The sequence below is a fragment of the Paramacrobiotus metropolitanus genome, unplaced genomic scaffold (genome assembly GCF_019649055.1).
Source record: "Paramacrobiotus metropolitanus isolate TYO unplaced genomic scaffold, Prichtersi_v1.0 Parri_scaffold0000026, whole genome shotgun sequence".
NCBI classification, from domain to species: Eukaryota; Metazoa; Tardigrada; class Eutardigrada; order Parachela; family Macrobiotidae; genus Paramacrobiotus; species Paramacrobiotus metropolitanus.
Genome location: NW_026570246.1, coordinates 739,431 through 755,165, shown reverse-complemented (window position 1 = coordinate 755,165; position 15,735 = coordinate 739,431). Strand labels below are relative to the sequence as shown.

Genomic DNA, 15,735 nt, shown 5'->3' with positions numbered 1-15,735 from the left:
TCACTAACTTGTTGTTATCGCTTGTACTTCTTTCGCCAAACATTAAATTTAAAAGATAATTATTACAAACCATACATATACAGACAGTACTTACTGTTCTGCAATTTTTGTTTGGTGTTGCAGTAATTATGCATCATGATTTCGAAAATGCTTGAGATCGCTTTTTGCTTGAGATCTAATTCAGTTCTATAATAACGAATCCGTTAAATTGTGTCGGTTTATTTCTGCTGAATCTAAAATACAATTACAAGGCTGGTGTTTTGACCAACGTTAACCGCAGTAGGAGTAAGTACTGATATGCGTCAGCAAATTCACCTGGATTACAACAGGTGCACGAAGTGTACTCTGCCGTGAGACAAAATTACTACGAAATGACTAGAATACAACGGTCATTCTTGGGCTAAAGCAGTAATGTTGATCAGTCATCGAAATATCATTTTTATTAACGAGCTCTTCTTTTTCCATTAAGGACTGCATTTTCTTAAAGGGCTACAGTTACACGTAACCAGTAAAGGCCAAAATAATTTCCGCAGCCGCTGCAAGAGACATGAAAAATTGCATGGACCTGCTTGAAATACTTCGAAAATGACCGAACTCAATGCACCCAGGCGTACAAAAGAACAATCAGAGATCGAAGATCCAGAGTTCCGGAATCCAGTTTCAGTTTGGTACTTGTGTTACACCCTTCTCCTTCAACGTGGCCCTCTTCGTTTCGGGCTAGCTGACGGCGAACTGTCAGAATGAATGCGTTTCCGGAAACTCGTTGAAGGATCATCCGTAGCGCTCATCAATCCCCAATCCTCCTCGCTCATCGTGCCAGAAAGCATCCTGCTGAAGTTAACCAATGGAGATTCCACTTGCTGTTGTTGGCGGTATACCCTCAGTTTTGCAGCCGTGTCGTAGCATTTCACGAACAAATTTGGTGAGGAAACGATGTATTTGTTATACCTTTTATTACGGCACTCCTGTAGAAAAAAGTGAATAAGGAAACAAACAATTTACCAACAAGGAACAAAATACATCCATAAAAAATAACTTTGACGGCAATCCGAAGTCATAGAGCAAAACTATGGTAAAGCTTACGTGGAATAAATGTCCAGGAGCTGCGCAGTTGCAGCAGTAAAACTGTTTGTTTCTCGTCGGTGAAACAATCAAGCCGCTATCCGATGTAATCTAAAAAAACACTAAAAATTGAACCCTATACATGGGAAACTGCAGTACACTGCCTACTATTACCGTAGCATGGTACTGCCGCCAGGTTTCAGTGCAGACCGCGTCTAAATGACCAACAGATTGGCAACGTCGGCATGTCAGACGCAACGCCTTCCAGTGGAAAGGGCATTCATTCTGCAAGTGTTCATAACTGTGGCATATCCCGCACATTATCTGCGGACATCGGTGGTGCTGGACCGGCGTCCTTTCGCCACAACAGCAACATATTTGTGATCTCTAATGCATAGGTAAACCGAAACTTTAACCAAAGAAAGGTTTAAAAGAAGTAAATACCGAAACATGAAATTTATCAGGGAAACATACTTGTCGTTTATCTCTTCTTTGAAGATAAACTCCATTTTCCCGCATTCTGTCGTAACCACTAATGCCCCAGACAGCAATATCGTCTGTAATTTGGCAGATTGTTGACAATTTTCACGGGTACTTTTTATTCGTTGCAGCTGATTTCCTACCTGGCAGAGCAGCCATGATTGCATCCAAACATAAGAAATCGGATGATAAATGTCCAATCCGTGACTTTACTGCGGGTTGCATTGGACCGGATGCCGGTGGGATGCGTGCAGAATGGTTTAGACGTTGTTCAACGCCGATGTCCACAGGAAATCCTGGTTCACCTACAAGAAAATTATTAAGATAAAAAACGAAATAGCTGCCAAGGAAAAGCAACATGTTTCACAAATCAACCTTCCAACGAACTTCATGGTAAATGCAGAGTATTGGTAAATGGTAACCAGCTGAATATTAACTGATTAATTGGTAAGCAACCGAATATGGATTACATACTATAAAAAGTAGTGTTATCATGACAGTAAAAAGCTAGCTGTGAAAGTAAGCAGTAAAAAACCGAAACTGTCTACACTTTACAAAATTATTAGACAGCATCAAAGATCATATCATCGCGGAATAACACAAAATCCCCAACGCAATAAGTGCGTAAATAAACTGTGCTTAAATCACTCACAGAAGGCAAATTACAGTAAACTCGAGGCTCTGGATTCATTGCACAAAAAAATCCGAAATACCTGGTGGGAGGAAATTCGTATGGGCGTCATGACTATTTTCACCACCATCCCACCCGTTTCTGTCGCCAGCGTCCTCGCGTTCCCAATCAGAGAATATCCCACTCAGTACATCTTTCTCCAACGCATTCGACAGCCGCGGTAACCTGTAACGTCTACGAACATTTTCGTGCGCTGAACGATTCCGTGTCGACATATCCCGATCGAACACCGCCGCAATCTCCGCATCCGAATCATCCCAAGCATCCGCATCAGCGGGAATCACGCGGGAGGATACAGGCAGAGAGTCGGTGCTCTCGGATAGAATACTGACGGTGGACTGCTGCGCAGGATGCGATACGCGCGCAAAATGCACGCTATCGCCATTGAGCAAACTGTTTTTCACCGATTCGACCGCAATTTGTGCTGGCCGCGACGGCATCGGAAGCCTCGATGCAGGATGGATTTTTTTCGTTGCTTGATCCTGTGGGTGTATTAATTTTTGGAAAAAACTCGGTGTTTTAGCTGCTTCGGGCGCGGAGTCCACACGCAAGCGTTTTGTTCCGTACTGGGAATTATCTTCATCGTCATAGTCAGCTGTTCGTTTAAATTGCGCATCCGTGCGAGCGAATCGTCTTCCAGCATCATGTAACATATCATAATGCGAATGGACTGCAGGATGGACAGTCTGACGGAGGTAGTGCTCCCGTTGCTCCAGAGGAGGGACGGCACGCAGATAAATATCAGATCCCCGTGCGTCAGGCAAGGCACTGTCCCATGAAGGATAACTCTGCAGCGATTCGGATGACGACATCTGGTGGAAGCTCAACCGTGCTTCGGGACGATGGTACGGCGACAATACGGGACCGGGACGAGGGGGACAGCTCGCCAGATGGCTGTGGCGAAACGGGGATGTGAATGTGATGATGGTGGTCGAAGGGAAGCAAGGGGGGTCGGGGCCCCCGTGGGTGAGGTGCGGGGATTGGCGCCGTCGGAGCCTGATGATGATACAGTGGCGGCTGCAGATGTGGTGGTACAGGCGGCAGTGGATGTCGCATGGGCTGTGGTGGAAACAGCAAAGGCTGCGGGGGATATGGATGAGTGAGTGCGTGAAATGGAAACGACATGGTTTCTCGACTGGAATCATAGGGCTTAAGTTAAGGGGATTATTTAGCACTCTGACAGTTCAGGATCGAACACCAGATAACATCACCACGAAATAACAATAACCGAAAATCAAACCAGAAAAAACATCGGTACTTCGAAGTATAGGTTTTAACTTTTAGAGTTATTTTGTTTTTACGTTAAAAAATAAAAGTTAAACTTGTAGAAGGTCCAGCACTTGTAACGAGTTGTAAGTGCAGCACTCTGCTTATGTAAACAGTATTAAAAGTAAAGTACTGTAGTGTGCGTCTGATCCCGCGACCGTTGTCCGATCGTTAGTTGCCCTTACACACCGATAAAATCTGCTTACAGACGCCCGTTACGGCGGTTGTTACCAACTTCGTTCAATTAACACTTACAGCAGAATGAGCAGATACAAACAAAATTATCGAGAACATTTTATGAAAACAACTTGTCGCGGATTCAATGTGCAGTTTCTAAATGAAAGCCGAAAAACAACTACCGCAGGACAGTTGAGCAAATTTTAAACATTCAATATGCCTGTTTATGCACTCATACAACATTCATCACGTGTGTTAACTCAACACTACTATCCGAACCAGAGAAAACACGTATACTTACACAACCTTTCAAGAGCATCATCTATCCACATAATAAAAAAACCTTCCGAAAAACTGCGCAATATAAACAAAGAAAACCAGCTTCAGAGATTCTAAAACAAGCAAAACTAACCACAGACTGGAGAATCATGAGGCAAATTTTGGAAGCCAACGCTGAAGAGTACTGTTCACTGTAGTACTGGCGGCGCGGATTGGGGGCCGGTGAAGTCATAAAACTAGCACTAGTCCGCAGCGAACGATTCATCTGCTGCTCCGCTAGATGCTGTGCCACAAGGGCCAACCCTGCCTTCTGCTGTTGACGCGCTTCGGGAGTAGGCTGGATCAACTTCACCTTATGGTTAAACTTAATTCCGAGTTGCCGGCAGGCCGAATAAATGGTGGTTTAGGAGAAAAGGAAGGAATTCGAGTGGGTGGGAGCATTTGCTAAAATAGCAAAATGCAAGTTAACAAAATATAATAAGGTAAATACTGTGATGAACTAATTTGAGATTGTGACTGAATTCATTCTTAACATTACGTTTTCAACAATACACCAGAAAAACGATACAGTAATAATTGTTCTCAATAACAATAAACTTGACTGTCGCAGTTATGTATGTCCATTGAAAGTTTTTGGTGCTTAGTTTGTATCCGATGTCAGATACTTATTAAGGGTGATTAGACCATTGAACGCATTGATAAAATGTATTTTTATTCTAATAAGTAATCACAACTGCTAAATTATCCGTAAACCACTAAAGATACTGGTGTACAGTGTACACTTCTCAAAATATCAGCACGTACACTAACGGGGATATTGGAATGAATACTAGGCCGCTTTTTTAACGGTTTGGACACCGCAAACTGCTTTCCATTGACGGCAGACAATGCTGGGCGGCTAAAATCAGGTTTCACGTTCGACACCAAGCCTCCCACTTCACTTCCTGAAAGCATAAAAAAATCAGTTTATCAGTGTGTATCGTTTATCACACCTCGAACTAAACAACCGCTCAAACTTTCTGGTTAGCTTACAAGTGAAGTACGTTCAGCGTATTTTTCAAGATATGAATGTGCAAATCAGATAGGGACACCGACAAAATCACAAAAGTTACAAAGTAAAACCACAAACCTGATTCAAACCGCACATGCTTAGTTGAAACAACACTTTTTTCCGCGCTGTTAAACCACTCCTTGCGCTTCTTCAAGTTGTCAGTTGTCGGCGTGACCAGCAGATTGCCGGGCATACTGGCAACACTAGCATTCAATGCGCTCGTGTCATTCCCCAGTGGCATCGAAACGTTACTGCCTTCATCACTCTTCAACGAGAAACTGGTCATGGAGATTCGGCACTTCTGGCTTTCCACTATTTGCTGTGCGCGGAACATATTCTGCATCTGTGACCGTTTCGGTGATGTTCCCAACGAGATCAGACTTCCATCCATTGTACCACTTCGGACCGATTCACTGTGCTGGCCATCCACAGTCCCGCTCTGTGTACGGATCACAGAAGTGTGTAGTTGTGAGCGTTTCGGAGAACTGGTAAACGACAGCAAATTCGCATCCATCATATCGAATTTGACCGACTCATTGTGCAGACCAGTTTGCAATTCCTTAATTCTCGTATTCAATCCTATCACTAGCTCCTCCATCTCCGTCTCCTTAGCAGAAACCGCATTCTGACTAACTTTTACTTCATCTCGTAGCAGTGCAATCTGGGCATTCAGACTCTCCACTTCCGACTCCAAACTGGTTTTTTCGCAGCTCAGTACTTGCTTGTCCTTTACCAACTGCTCATTTTCCACAATGGTCTGGTCGAACATTTCCTCAATTTTGTCGTATTTCTCCTGTAACGTGCGGTACTTTTCGGGTAGCGGGGTATCATCGTCGTCGTCTTCCATCGACATTGTCCGTTTCATTTCTTCGGCTTGAGCATCCAGCTGTGCTTTAAGGTCCTCGATGATTTTACGCTGACTGTCCACAACCAGACGGACATCATTCACTTCACCTTCAAATTCCTGTGAGATAAGAGCAATGTTCAGGTTCAAATCAAAGCACAAAAGGTCATCGTTTGTACATATAATTCGCGCATTAATATTCAAACCAACTCTTAACTAAGATCTCATTGTTAATCAACAGTGGCTTTAACACCAAGAGGTTCATTCTGCAGTATGACAACTAGGTAAATGCACAAGGAAAAGCCATAAAAAATTCAAATACACCATATTATTTACCGAGAATTTAAAACCCAATAAGCCGTTCAAAACCTTTTTTCATAAAACCTACCACAAGGCGTTTTTCTGCCACTTCCAGACGTTGCAGAGCGCCAGCCTTTTCGGACTCCGCTTTAATTTTGTGAGCCGCAGCCTCTTCCACTAGAGTCAAAACATCCTTAGCCTCCGTAAGCAGCTCCTGAACTTTGGCCTCCCGTAAGACTTTTTCAGCGGTCAAAATGTCCAGCTGAAAATTCACTTGTTGCAGTTCCTCGCACAGCGCTTCATTCACCTCGAAGTCATGATGCGGCGTCTGGACTTCTGCCCGCGGAGATGGAGGTTTAATCAGCTGGCGAACGAAACGACGGGGAGGAGAATTCATATCCAGTGACATATCCGTTTGGGCCAGAGCGAGCGATGGCTCGTCCGTTTGAGTGGACATCTCCTGACCGACCTGCAGTGCAATGACGTCATTCGCTCATGATTCCGAATTGTGAAATTTTCTTGTTGAAACAAATTATCTGAGAAACGGAAAAGCTGCTCGAATTTTTCAGTTCTGTCGGTATTATATTACTAAAACTGGTTCAGCGAAAAAGTACAAAAAAATTACCGAGTTTTGGTTCGAGGTTTACAGTTTTCACAAAGTACCACTACCAACTACCAAGTCGCAAAGATCGCTGCAGTAATCACAAAGAAAACACTTAAAAATAACACAAACTAGATTTTTTACAACGCATTTCACCAACAAGTCAATAATAACGCATGTCTAGTCGTTCAATATAAACGTTACAAACGCGATAACATCGTGGCTACTTCCCTTGAGGTATCATTTTACGAACGTGCGAAACGTAGCAGTATTCAAAACAATACTGCTTCGCTCCGATGCTACCCTAACTGTCCCTAAGCCTCCATGAACAGCTTTAATCAAATTACTTTTACTGCGTACGGATTTGAGATTTTATTCAACTACCCTGTCAAGGTTTCGCATTTTACGACCGGCACACACAAGTGACACAATGTATGTTTGTTAAATATTACAACGAATTTGACGAATCAGAATTCAAACGTACCACTTTGTCGCAGACAGGAGTCACGAGGCTCTGTTCTTCTTGGGAATCGGCTTCATCCTTTTCCGTCTGACAGCCAACGGTGTCGAAAGTCTGACAGTAAAAAAATTGAATCGGAAGATAAGGACGCAATCACGATAAAAATTTCAAAAAAACCAAATTATTATCGTAAAATGAGCTTGAGGAACTAATGCTCCGGTGCTTATCTGAATAAACGGCTTCAATCAGATTTATCTCTTATGGATTTGTAATTTTATTCAGTTATCAAGGTTTCATATTTTACGACAGTCAGTGGTCCGGCACACACAATGGATGAATTTACAATTTTACAGTATGTTAAACAATACAACGAATCTAACGAACCAGTTTCTCGCACACGGGACTTTGTTGCTCTCTGGAATCCGTTTCATCCTGATCCGTCTGACAGCCAACGGTATCGAAAGTCTGTCAAAAAATATAATGGCGACTTAATAAGATATTAGAACCCAACCTGGTCCAACTATGATAAAAGTAAAAACAACAAATTATTCAGCGTAAAAATGTAAAATACCAAAATAAGCCTGAAGAGGTAAAGCGCAGCAAGCTTCACAAACGGTGTGACACGAACTAAACCTGAAACCTGATAATGCATTTACGTACGAGGCAATGCTGGTGCTGAAGTTCTTGGACCTCCAGGATTGGTTCTTCAGGTGCAAGTGCCGTAGAATTTTGGCTGCCATTCGAGAAAGAAATTACTCCGCACTTTCCGTTAACATGCTCTAGAAGCTCCGCAATAAACGCCAGATCCACCAGGAAGATCAGGCCACAGACGTCGCGAGCCAATAAAAGTTTCAGAAATAACCAGCAATGTAGGAGTACCAGTGGTGCAAAACGTTGATTCCACAGAAACTGCAGAAAGCTCTCCATTCTGCAGGCAGCAGGCCGTAAGGGGATCCTCGCCAGTCGCCGTTATGGCGCTATCGATTCAAAAATCTACTCTTTCCGGTTTAGTGGACCCTCAGAACTTCCCGTCTGTAGCATCGTAGACTTTGAGTTTAAAATTTAAGGTAACAGGGAGAATTTGTCCACATCCCCGCTGACAAATCAAATTCGATCAAAATTAGCGCAACCAGTGTAAAGCTGCAACGGTCTTGCGTTATCCTGAACTCTGAAGTCAGTTTAATGAATGGCCGCGCACTAGAGCAACGAGCCTTGAAACCATAGCCTCTCCATTACAGTACAGTAAAATCCAATGGAAGTCACATCACCGCCATAAAGCTTTACAGTATATTAATTTACTAGCGCACAAGCGCACTATCGCAGTACTTGATTAAAATTAAAAATTATTACAACAATAAAAAAAATAAAAATGCTTGTTAATTTTGCGAGCGGGATTTCACACCACAACTCATATATGCATGTTAAACATACATGCATATATGATAAACAACGTAAAAGTAAAAGAAGACACAAACAAAAATGATAGTAGCAGATAACGAAGTGAACACGGTATGTATTGAATCTTGTGATGGTCCGCCATGTTCATTTCAATATTAAAGGGCGTTTCCTGCTGGTGTTACATGTACAGATAGACATCATACATGTAAACTTTTGAACCATTTTGATCACACTGTTCGCACATAACATATCACATAACAACATAAAAGTCTCCATATGTGGGTGCTGCAATTGCATTATTAATTAATTTCGAACGCTGCATCGTACATGCAGTGATGAGAAATTATTGGGATGCAATTCAGCATCGCCACCAAGTGGACATGGGAGGAGAATTCCGATTGACGGGTAGCAGTTTCGTCACAACTAAGATCCCGAATATCTACGACGTATCATATTCATCGCAATCAGTGCATCAGCCGGTCGACCAAGCGGCCTTTCGGTCGGCACCGCAGTTTAGCCAAGCTTACCCTCGTCAGAAAAACCATATACTTTAATGGTAACTTTTGAATTAGACTTAGATATTACAGATGATCTCCTTGTTTTATAATACTTACGAATATGAAACATTTAGATATGGATATAGAACATCATTTTGTATTTATTTCGACATATATCACATAACTGGTACTACATAAAAAAACCAACATCCGAGACATACTTTCTCATGAAAACACCAACATAATCAGACCAAAAAATCAAACTGGATAATGCGTCAGGAGCGTAAACGGTGAACTGACAGAGTGCTAAAAATTTCAAAATGCCAGCATGGACAGCAAAAGCGGCTACTAAATGCATCAACAGCTAATTAAAACCAGGATAACAAGTACAATGATGGATGTCGACATCCACGCATTTCCCGCTAAATTTGCGTTCCGGCCATGGAGCTGCATAGAGCAATAATTCATCTGCCCTGTAAAACATTAAAGATCAGCACGGCTGATTTGCGTACATATGATATGTTTCGTCGCACATTATTTTCCTTCATTCACGTAAGACCATTCGTTATCAACAAAACGCTACCATATGCATAGACTTTTGATACACCACCCACAAAATTGCTGTGCATGTTGACATGCAGTTAGTAAGAAAAATATCTTAAATTAAGCATTAGTGTTTCTGTTACGAAATCATTTGGCCAAAACAAATTTGAGAATCGTCACTTCGACAAGAAAAATTTTAAATTGTTTTTACGAATAAAACTTCAATGATCAGTACAGTGCAGAAACCCCACGCTGATTTACTATCTTTTATTTTTTTAAATATATCATTTAAAAATTAAATAAGAAAAATGCTTGCGAAACGTGGCAAAACGAATTTCAAAAACGTAATAAACTTATCATCAACGCATCCCTAATTACGCAATAACTCATCGTCAAAGCACTTACATGTCGACATGCAATCAGACGACAAAAGAATTAACAAAACAAAATTTTAGTACGTTAAATCTGTCATTGTTGCACATTAATAAAACCTAAAGAAAAATCGTCTGCATTAAAAATATAACTTGATCGGTTTCTTACGTTGCCTAATTTTTTACTCACGTTTTCAGTCCACAAGAAAAAACAAAAGTTATGGTTACAAAAAAAACTACTTATTTCCATAAATCAAAACTCGTTTGGGATCTTCTAGGCAAAATAGCGCTTTATTCTACCCGTCGATTACCTGTTGCTTTACTGCATGTCGTCATGCACAATCGTCCAGCGACGCAGTGCTTCATAAGGACCTGCAAATAAAAAATACACAATGATTCAAAACATTTTATTTTATGATGCTTGGTATGGAAGGCTGTTCGCTTAGCTCTTACCTTAGGACTTCTCCAACATTGGTGTGGGTCCTCACATCAGTGCAGACTGGGTTAAGTGCTGCACCTGCTTTCATAACATGCCGTGCCTGACAAGCTCAACGCACAAAATAGCAATACTTCCAGTGCTTGCATTGACCATTAACGTTCTAATTTGGCTGTCGACAGCCATAAAACCAAAAAAATCGTAGAGGATCAAAACAAAATAACAAATCGTCTGGAAACACCGTGGTAAGACTGCGAGAAAGTCGAAAATCGCCGTTACTAAAACTGGCTGTCGAAATCAATTTGATCGCAACGGCGCTGAACGTGATCTGGGGTTGAACATTGAAATTGCCTTACAGCCAATCAGAAGCAGCATAAAAGTGGCCTGTAGTTAGCGTAGTCTGCAGCAAAAGTATTGCAGTCACCGCGTGTGCAGTTTCGCGTAATTCTTTAAACTTTGTCGTTAAAGCTTTGCTTCCAACTAGTTAATTTGGCGCAGTTTGCTTCAAAAGACTTTTGCTTTTTCGTTTTTGCGACTTTTGTGACTTTTGCTTTGGAGGTAATAATTCTTGTCGGTCGACCGATCTTCTTGTTCTTGCACAGAAACTATGTGTTTCATAACTGATTACGTAACAAGGTTTGCAGAAAAACTTTGATACTCTATAACGGCCACACATGGATCGAAATTGCTTTTTAGGTTATGTGGCGAGGCGACCAATGTCGGTCGACCGACAAAGCTTTCGCTTTAGATTAATTACCTTAACATTGTTATTTGCATCGAACGGTGATAATTTCATATTGGTTAAGAAAATAAAATTTTGCTTTTGCTATCGCCAACATAGACGGCTAACTTAGATACAAATTTTGATGTTCATGTAAAACTTGATTTCTACTCGGCTGCCAAAACTATGCCGAGGATATATTTTGTGATAGATTGCGGAGATGTTCGATTATTTTGATGTACTTTAGAAAATACTTTTTGACGAGGGTTAAGTACTGGATCACAGGAAATTCACAGCCAAAAAGGCACTGTCCATTGTGCAGGTTAGAATGTTGCCTTATCTGATCCGGCGGGTTGTGGTGGATGACGAACGTACGCCTAGTGCGTCCGTAGGGAGCTGCGGCTCCGCTGTTGAAGAAGAGCAGGGCCGATCTTTAGCCCACGTGTCATTGAGATTTGAAGCTGTATCAGGATGACCTGGTTGGTGTACATGACACATCAAACGTCAGTCGTCGATCAAAGTCCGAGTTTTTAAGTCTGAGTAAAGTGATCATGATTGAACAATTCAAAATCAAAACATCTTTGTTGCTGTAATTCTACGAATTACAGCAACAAAACCCCGTGGAACGTGACCAATCCAGTGCTCCAGTGTCCAATCCAGTGTCCATATACAGGCGATGCAGGTCCCTAGCCGCATTGCACGGTAAAATACTAGTAACATGGAGAGGGGTTCCAAATGATACATAATATTACCCATCAAATTTCCGGCAATAATCATATAAGCATAATTTGAATGCTTAAAGTTACGAGTCACGACACGTCACTTGCTTACTATCACCATGCAAATCTGAAAACCTTAAATCGCTAACGCGCCAGAGGTCGACTGCGAGGCTGACTACACGGTCGACCAGTGTCCAGCTGAGAAAGGTCATTAAGGCGTTCCGATGGATTTCGATGTCTTGGGTTTCGGTGCCTTGTAGAGCTCGACTGCTCGATTACAGCACGGCAGTTGGAGAAGGAGGTTACAGAAATATTTCGTCGAGGGTTTTACTGAAGTTTAGTACTAAGAACAGCAACATCGTCCATGTTTTCACCGTTGTAGACAGAGGTCAACGACGCTGCAATATCCGTGCCCGATCAGCATCCGCTGCTATCGTGCTTTACCACTGCGACAGGATGGCAAAACCCCACAATCGCTTCTGGGCCTATAAGGAGTGCATAATGCTAACGTATGGAGCCAGGAAATGAATTTTCACTTTTCAGCAATGAGCAGCCAGCTGGTAACAAGGCCTTGACGAGTTCGTCCATGAACGGTCAGGTGGGCTTCTTCACCAGAGCCATCAGGCATTCGCCATTCGGACTACGTTAACGAAGCACTCCATTAATTTCAGCGAGACAGGAGAGTAATCCGGATTATTTGAAAGCGGGGGATAATGGCAGGAGTTTCGATTCGTCTAGTTCGTGGATTGATTCTCTGGTAATGTCGCCGATCAAGGAGGGGAACAATCAGTGGATGGGTGGGGTAGCGGGTACGACGAGGAGACGGCGTTTCCCCAGCGGAAACTCAGCTTCCGTGGAAATCATTGATTCTGCCAGGTTGCAAATTATTAGTGTATAATTTTGTGCGGAATCGAAGAGGGAGAATTTATAACACTCACTCCTCGATTCGTTTTATATATAATGCCGTTTTTTCTTGTAATCGATGATTTTTTTTAAAAAATTATTTATTGCACGCGTTGTTGTGTTTTTGATTACGTTTCCACAACTAAGTTGAACTAACTGCTTAATGCCAAGCCACTGTTTATGGTTAGTAGCGCGCAGAATGGCGATTTTGGACGCCTTAAAAATGCAGCGAAGACTTTGAAACTTCCCATTGTAAAAATTAATTCGATTACGCATATTTATCGACCAAAAAACTATAGAGTAGTATGCAAAATTTAAAGCTGAAGTATATGCAGTGTATATGTACGTAGTATCGTAATAATGCAATTTCTTCATGGTGTAAAATGCAGATACAAGATTATATGCACGCACATCCGCGTAGCAAATAACAATGCACTTTCCACAGTCACGGTATCCTTAATTATACCTTCTGCCCTATTACAACTGCAATATTACTTAGGAGCCGCAAAGAAATAATGAATTAGATTTAAAAACATTGCTGAGTTTTCTTGACCATTCGATGCATCGTAACTGCGCTATCTCATACTCTCAGATATATTTACGATTTAAAACTAAAAAAGGTTGCTCAGCGCCTGCAACAAATTCGACCCAGAAAGCGTCATTAAAAAACGCAACAAATGTCGGTTTGTCGTGCGCAAGCGAGTATTGATCGGGTATATTGCGCTGCGAGTAATGCTCCGTGTTAGTCAAGTCATATTTCACAACTGTAAATTACACAATTCATGTCGTGTAGATTATGGAGATCGATACGACGCGGACAATACAATGGTAGTCAGAATACATTTATATTATGGAGGATACACAATATACGAATGCGTATGCCGGTACATTATACTCCAGACACGCAATGGATTCGCACTTAAATCGGTCAAGCGTAAATGTCCAATCCCACGCTCAGGTCATTACGTTGGAAAATTTTTCACATTTTTGCACTGCATTTTCCCAGCGTCCACAATGCGGATGCTGGGAAACGATATATTTAGTAGAATATTCTAGCTGCAGAATGGGGGCACATTTGAGGTTGCATGCTGACTGAAAGGGCAACAGCACTTGATGGCGGTAATTTTTTGCCCCGCACACACACTGTTCCACACCTACCGGCGTGGCCCGGATGTGCACATGTGAAAGCCAAATATGCCCTTTTGAATTATTCCATTCCCAGAGAACATATCGTAAAGAAAAGTCAGAAAGTGCCACTTATGAGCGATGATTGGGAAGTTGCATAACCGATAGAAAAAATAAGAAGTCGGGGCAACGCATTAGGTCACGCATTCTATCAGAGTGTTGCCAACGTGAAGGCAACACAGCGAAGATTGTCGCGTACAGTAATCACGACAATAATATGAAATTCTACTATAAAATTACTAATAATAATGTCGTTAAAGTGCATATTTTTTACGGGTGGGCGGCAGACTGAATGACCTCGTCCTTGCCGCACAGAACGATACTCTGCCAGTTGTGTACGCAAGTCGTATTCATCCGTTATTCGTGCCCGTGTCTGCAGGAATTATGGAAATTAACAGTATTGTGCTTAAATTTTTTTTCGGATCAGCTAATGTCCCCAGAGACAACCTATTCACTTTGTCGTGATGTAAAACGGCTGCCCAAAATCATGCATCGTGCACGTGCGACACACCCTTCGCCGTCGCGATACGCTACATACTTATAGCTCATATTAATTTGCCACTGTAAATACTTGTAGTTCAAAATCTCCATTGTCGCAGCGGCTTCGTTCAAACTAATTATAAGTTTCTATTTGAAAAAAGTTCGATTTCGGGAAAAGAAAAGAGTGATGCATGTTGCTTAAAAAATTGGTGTATCTGTAATTTATCAACTACAGCTGAACTAAAGTATTCCTGCATGTGATATGTGTATGAATTTTGCGGGATTTAACAACAGGTGCACAAGGTGTAGGTGGGTTCCACGCAAAAGCGTTAATTAGAAATCTTTTTCTGGAATAGTGCAAGTAATTCGCCTTTGACTTCACGTGCACTTGTTTACCCAAGTGGCTTCGTCATACAGTTATGTAATAATTCAACACTCCCTTAATATGAAATCTAAGAGAACTATTTGCTTGCCTGTGTTTGTTGTATAAGGTTACATATGATGCGACCTTTACAAATTCGCAGCATAAAGTACCTCGGTAGACTGAATCAATACTCAGATAAGATGCGTGTCAGATGAAAAATTACAATAACCTCAATTCAATATTATGGTTTAGTAAATTCAGTTAGTATCTCAGGGCATTGTTGCTATTGCCAAGAATCCCGATGCGAATCAGCATATCATGGATGTTTCTTAATTAAATCAGTTCAGTATCGTACACTTCTGTCCGCCGCGAGCAAATCGCTACAAACGTCAGATACCAAATATTATGTGACCCGCACTAAAGACGTACAACTAACTTATACCGGTGCATGTGATACCAGTACTTCGAATGCTGCCTTATATGGGCTCCCCTTATATTACTCTCCCTTATCTGGGCTCCCGAGCAATATGAGCTACCCTCTACATGGGCGGTTACGTTATTGCTCACCCTTTCGCAGCTGTTATCAGTGTTATGACTGACTGAAAATTTTGATTATTTAAAATACTTAATTTGGCCAGTACTTTTGTAGCATTTTTCAGTTTGTTCATTGGCAAATCCGGTTGAAATTAATGTAAAATATATATAAATAATATATAAAAATATAATTCGGATGTGAAATTTCGGAATTCTTTGATGTGCTCACTGGTAAATCGGACTGAAAGAATTAAAAAAGATTTCTGCTACAAATCTGATAAATTTAATTTGACGGGTATTGCTAACTAGCCGGGAGCCCAGATAAGGGAGAGTAATATAAGGGGAGCCCATATAAGGCAGCATTCGAAGTATG

The 15,735-nt window shown here is 41.6% G+C and overlaps 2 protein-coding genes and 1 long non-coding RNA gene across 3 annotated transcripts; all 3 read right to left on the bottom strand.

The window, feature by feature from the left end:
- Positions 1–433: 433 nt before the first annotated feature.
- Positions 434–3,599, bottom strand: LOC129587848 (uncharacterized). Its single transcript, XM_055481789.1, has 6 exons — positions 2,256–3,599; positions 1,686–1,847; positions 1,537–1,619; positions 1,237–1,449; positions 1,084–1,173; positions 434–965 (listed from the first exon to the last, which is right to left on the bottom strand). The coding sequence occupies exons 1-6, from the start codon at positions 3,376–3,378 to the stop codon at positions 693–695; spliced, it is 1,944 nt and encodes a 647-aa protein (XP_055337764.1). The 5' UTR covers positions 3,379–3,599; the 3' UTR covers positions 434–692.
- Positions 3,600–3,766: 167 nt separating this feature from the next.
- On the bottom strand, positions 3,767–8,367 carry LOC129587849 (uncharacterized). Its single transcript, XM_055481791.1, has 7 exons — positions 7,872–8,367; positions 7,596–7,676; positions 7,236–7,325; positions 6,239–6,619; positions 5,085–5,970; positions 4,760–4,899; positions 3,767–4,399 (listed from the first exon to the last, which is right to left on the bottom strand). Exons 1-7 carry the CDS (start codon positions 8,136–8,138, stop codon positions 4,304–4,306), a joined length of 1,941 nt encoding a protein of 646 aa, XP_055337766.1. The 5' UTR covers positions 8,139–8,367; the 3' UTR covers positions 3,767–4,303.
- Positions 8,368–9,424: 1,057 nt separating this feature from the next.
- Positions 9,425–11,173, bottom strand: LOC129587855 (uncharacterized). The gene is made up of 3 exons (XR_008690415.1): positions 10,474–11,173; positions 10,332–10,392; positions 9,425–9,579 (listed from the first exon to the last, which is right to left on the bottom strand). It is a non-coding gene; the product is annotated as an uncharacterized LOC129587855 (long non-coding RNA).
- Positions 11,174–15,735: the final 4,562 nt, after the last annotated feature.

What these genes read in the sequence shown, in the direction of transcription:
- LOC129587848 (XM_055481789.1), bottom strand. Translation starts at nt 3,378, where the DNA reads ATGATTCCAGTCGAGAAACCATGTCGTTTCCATTTCACGCACTCACTC. An exon ending in TACGAATTTCCTCCCACCAG is followed by an intron (nt 1,848 to 2,255) that starts GTATTTCGGATT and finishes ATTTTCTTGTAG; the next exon opens with GTGAACCAGGATTTCCTGTG. An exon ending in AAAGAAGAGATAAACGACAA is followed by an intron (nt 1,450 to 1,536) that starts GTATGTTTCCCT and finishes CCTATGCATTAG; the next exon opens with AGATCACAAATATGTTGCTG.
- LOC129587849 (XM_055481791.1), bottom strand. Translation starts at nt 8,138, where the DNA reads ATGGAGAGCTTTCTGCAGTTTCTGTGGAATCAACGTTTTGCACCACTG. An exon ending in CTCCTGTCTGCGACAAAGTG is followed by an intron (nt 6,620 to 7,235) that starts GTACGTTTGAAT and finishes ATTGCACTGCAG; the next exon opens with GTCGGTCAGGAGATGTCCAC. An exon ending in GCATGTGCGGTTTGAATCAG is followed by an intron (nt 4,900 to 5,084) that starts GTTTGTGGTTTT and finishes TTATGCTTTCAG; the next exon opens with GAAGTGAAGTGGGAGGCTTG.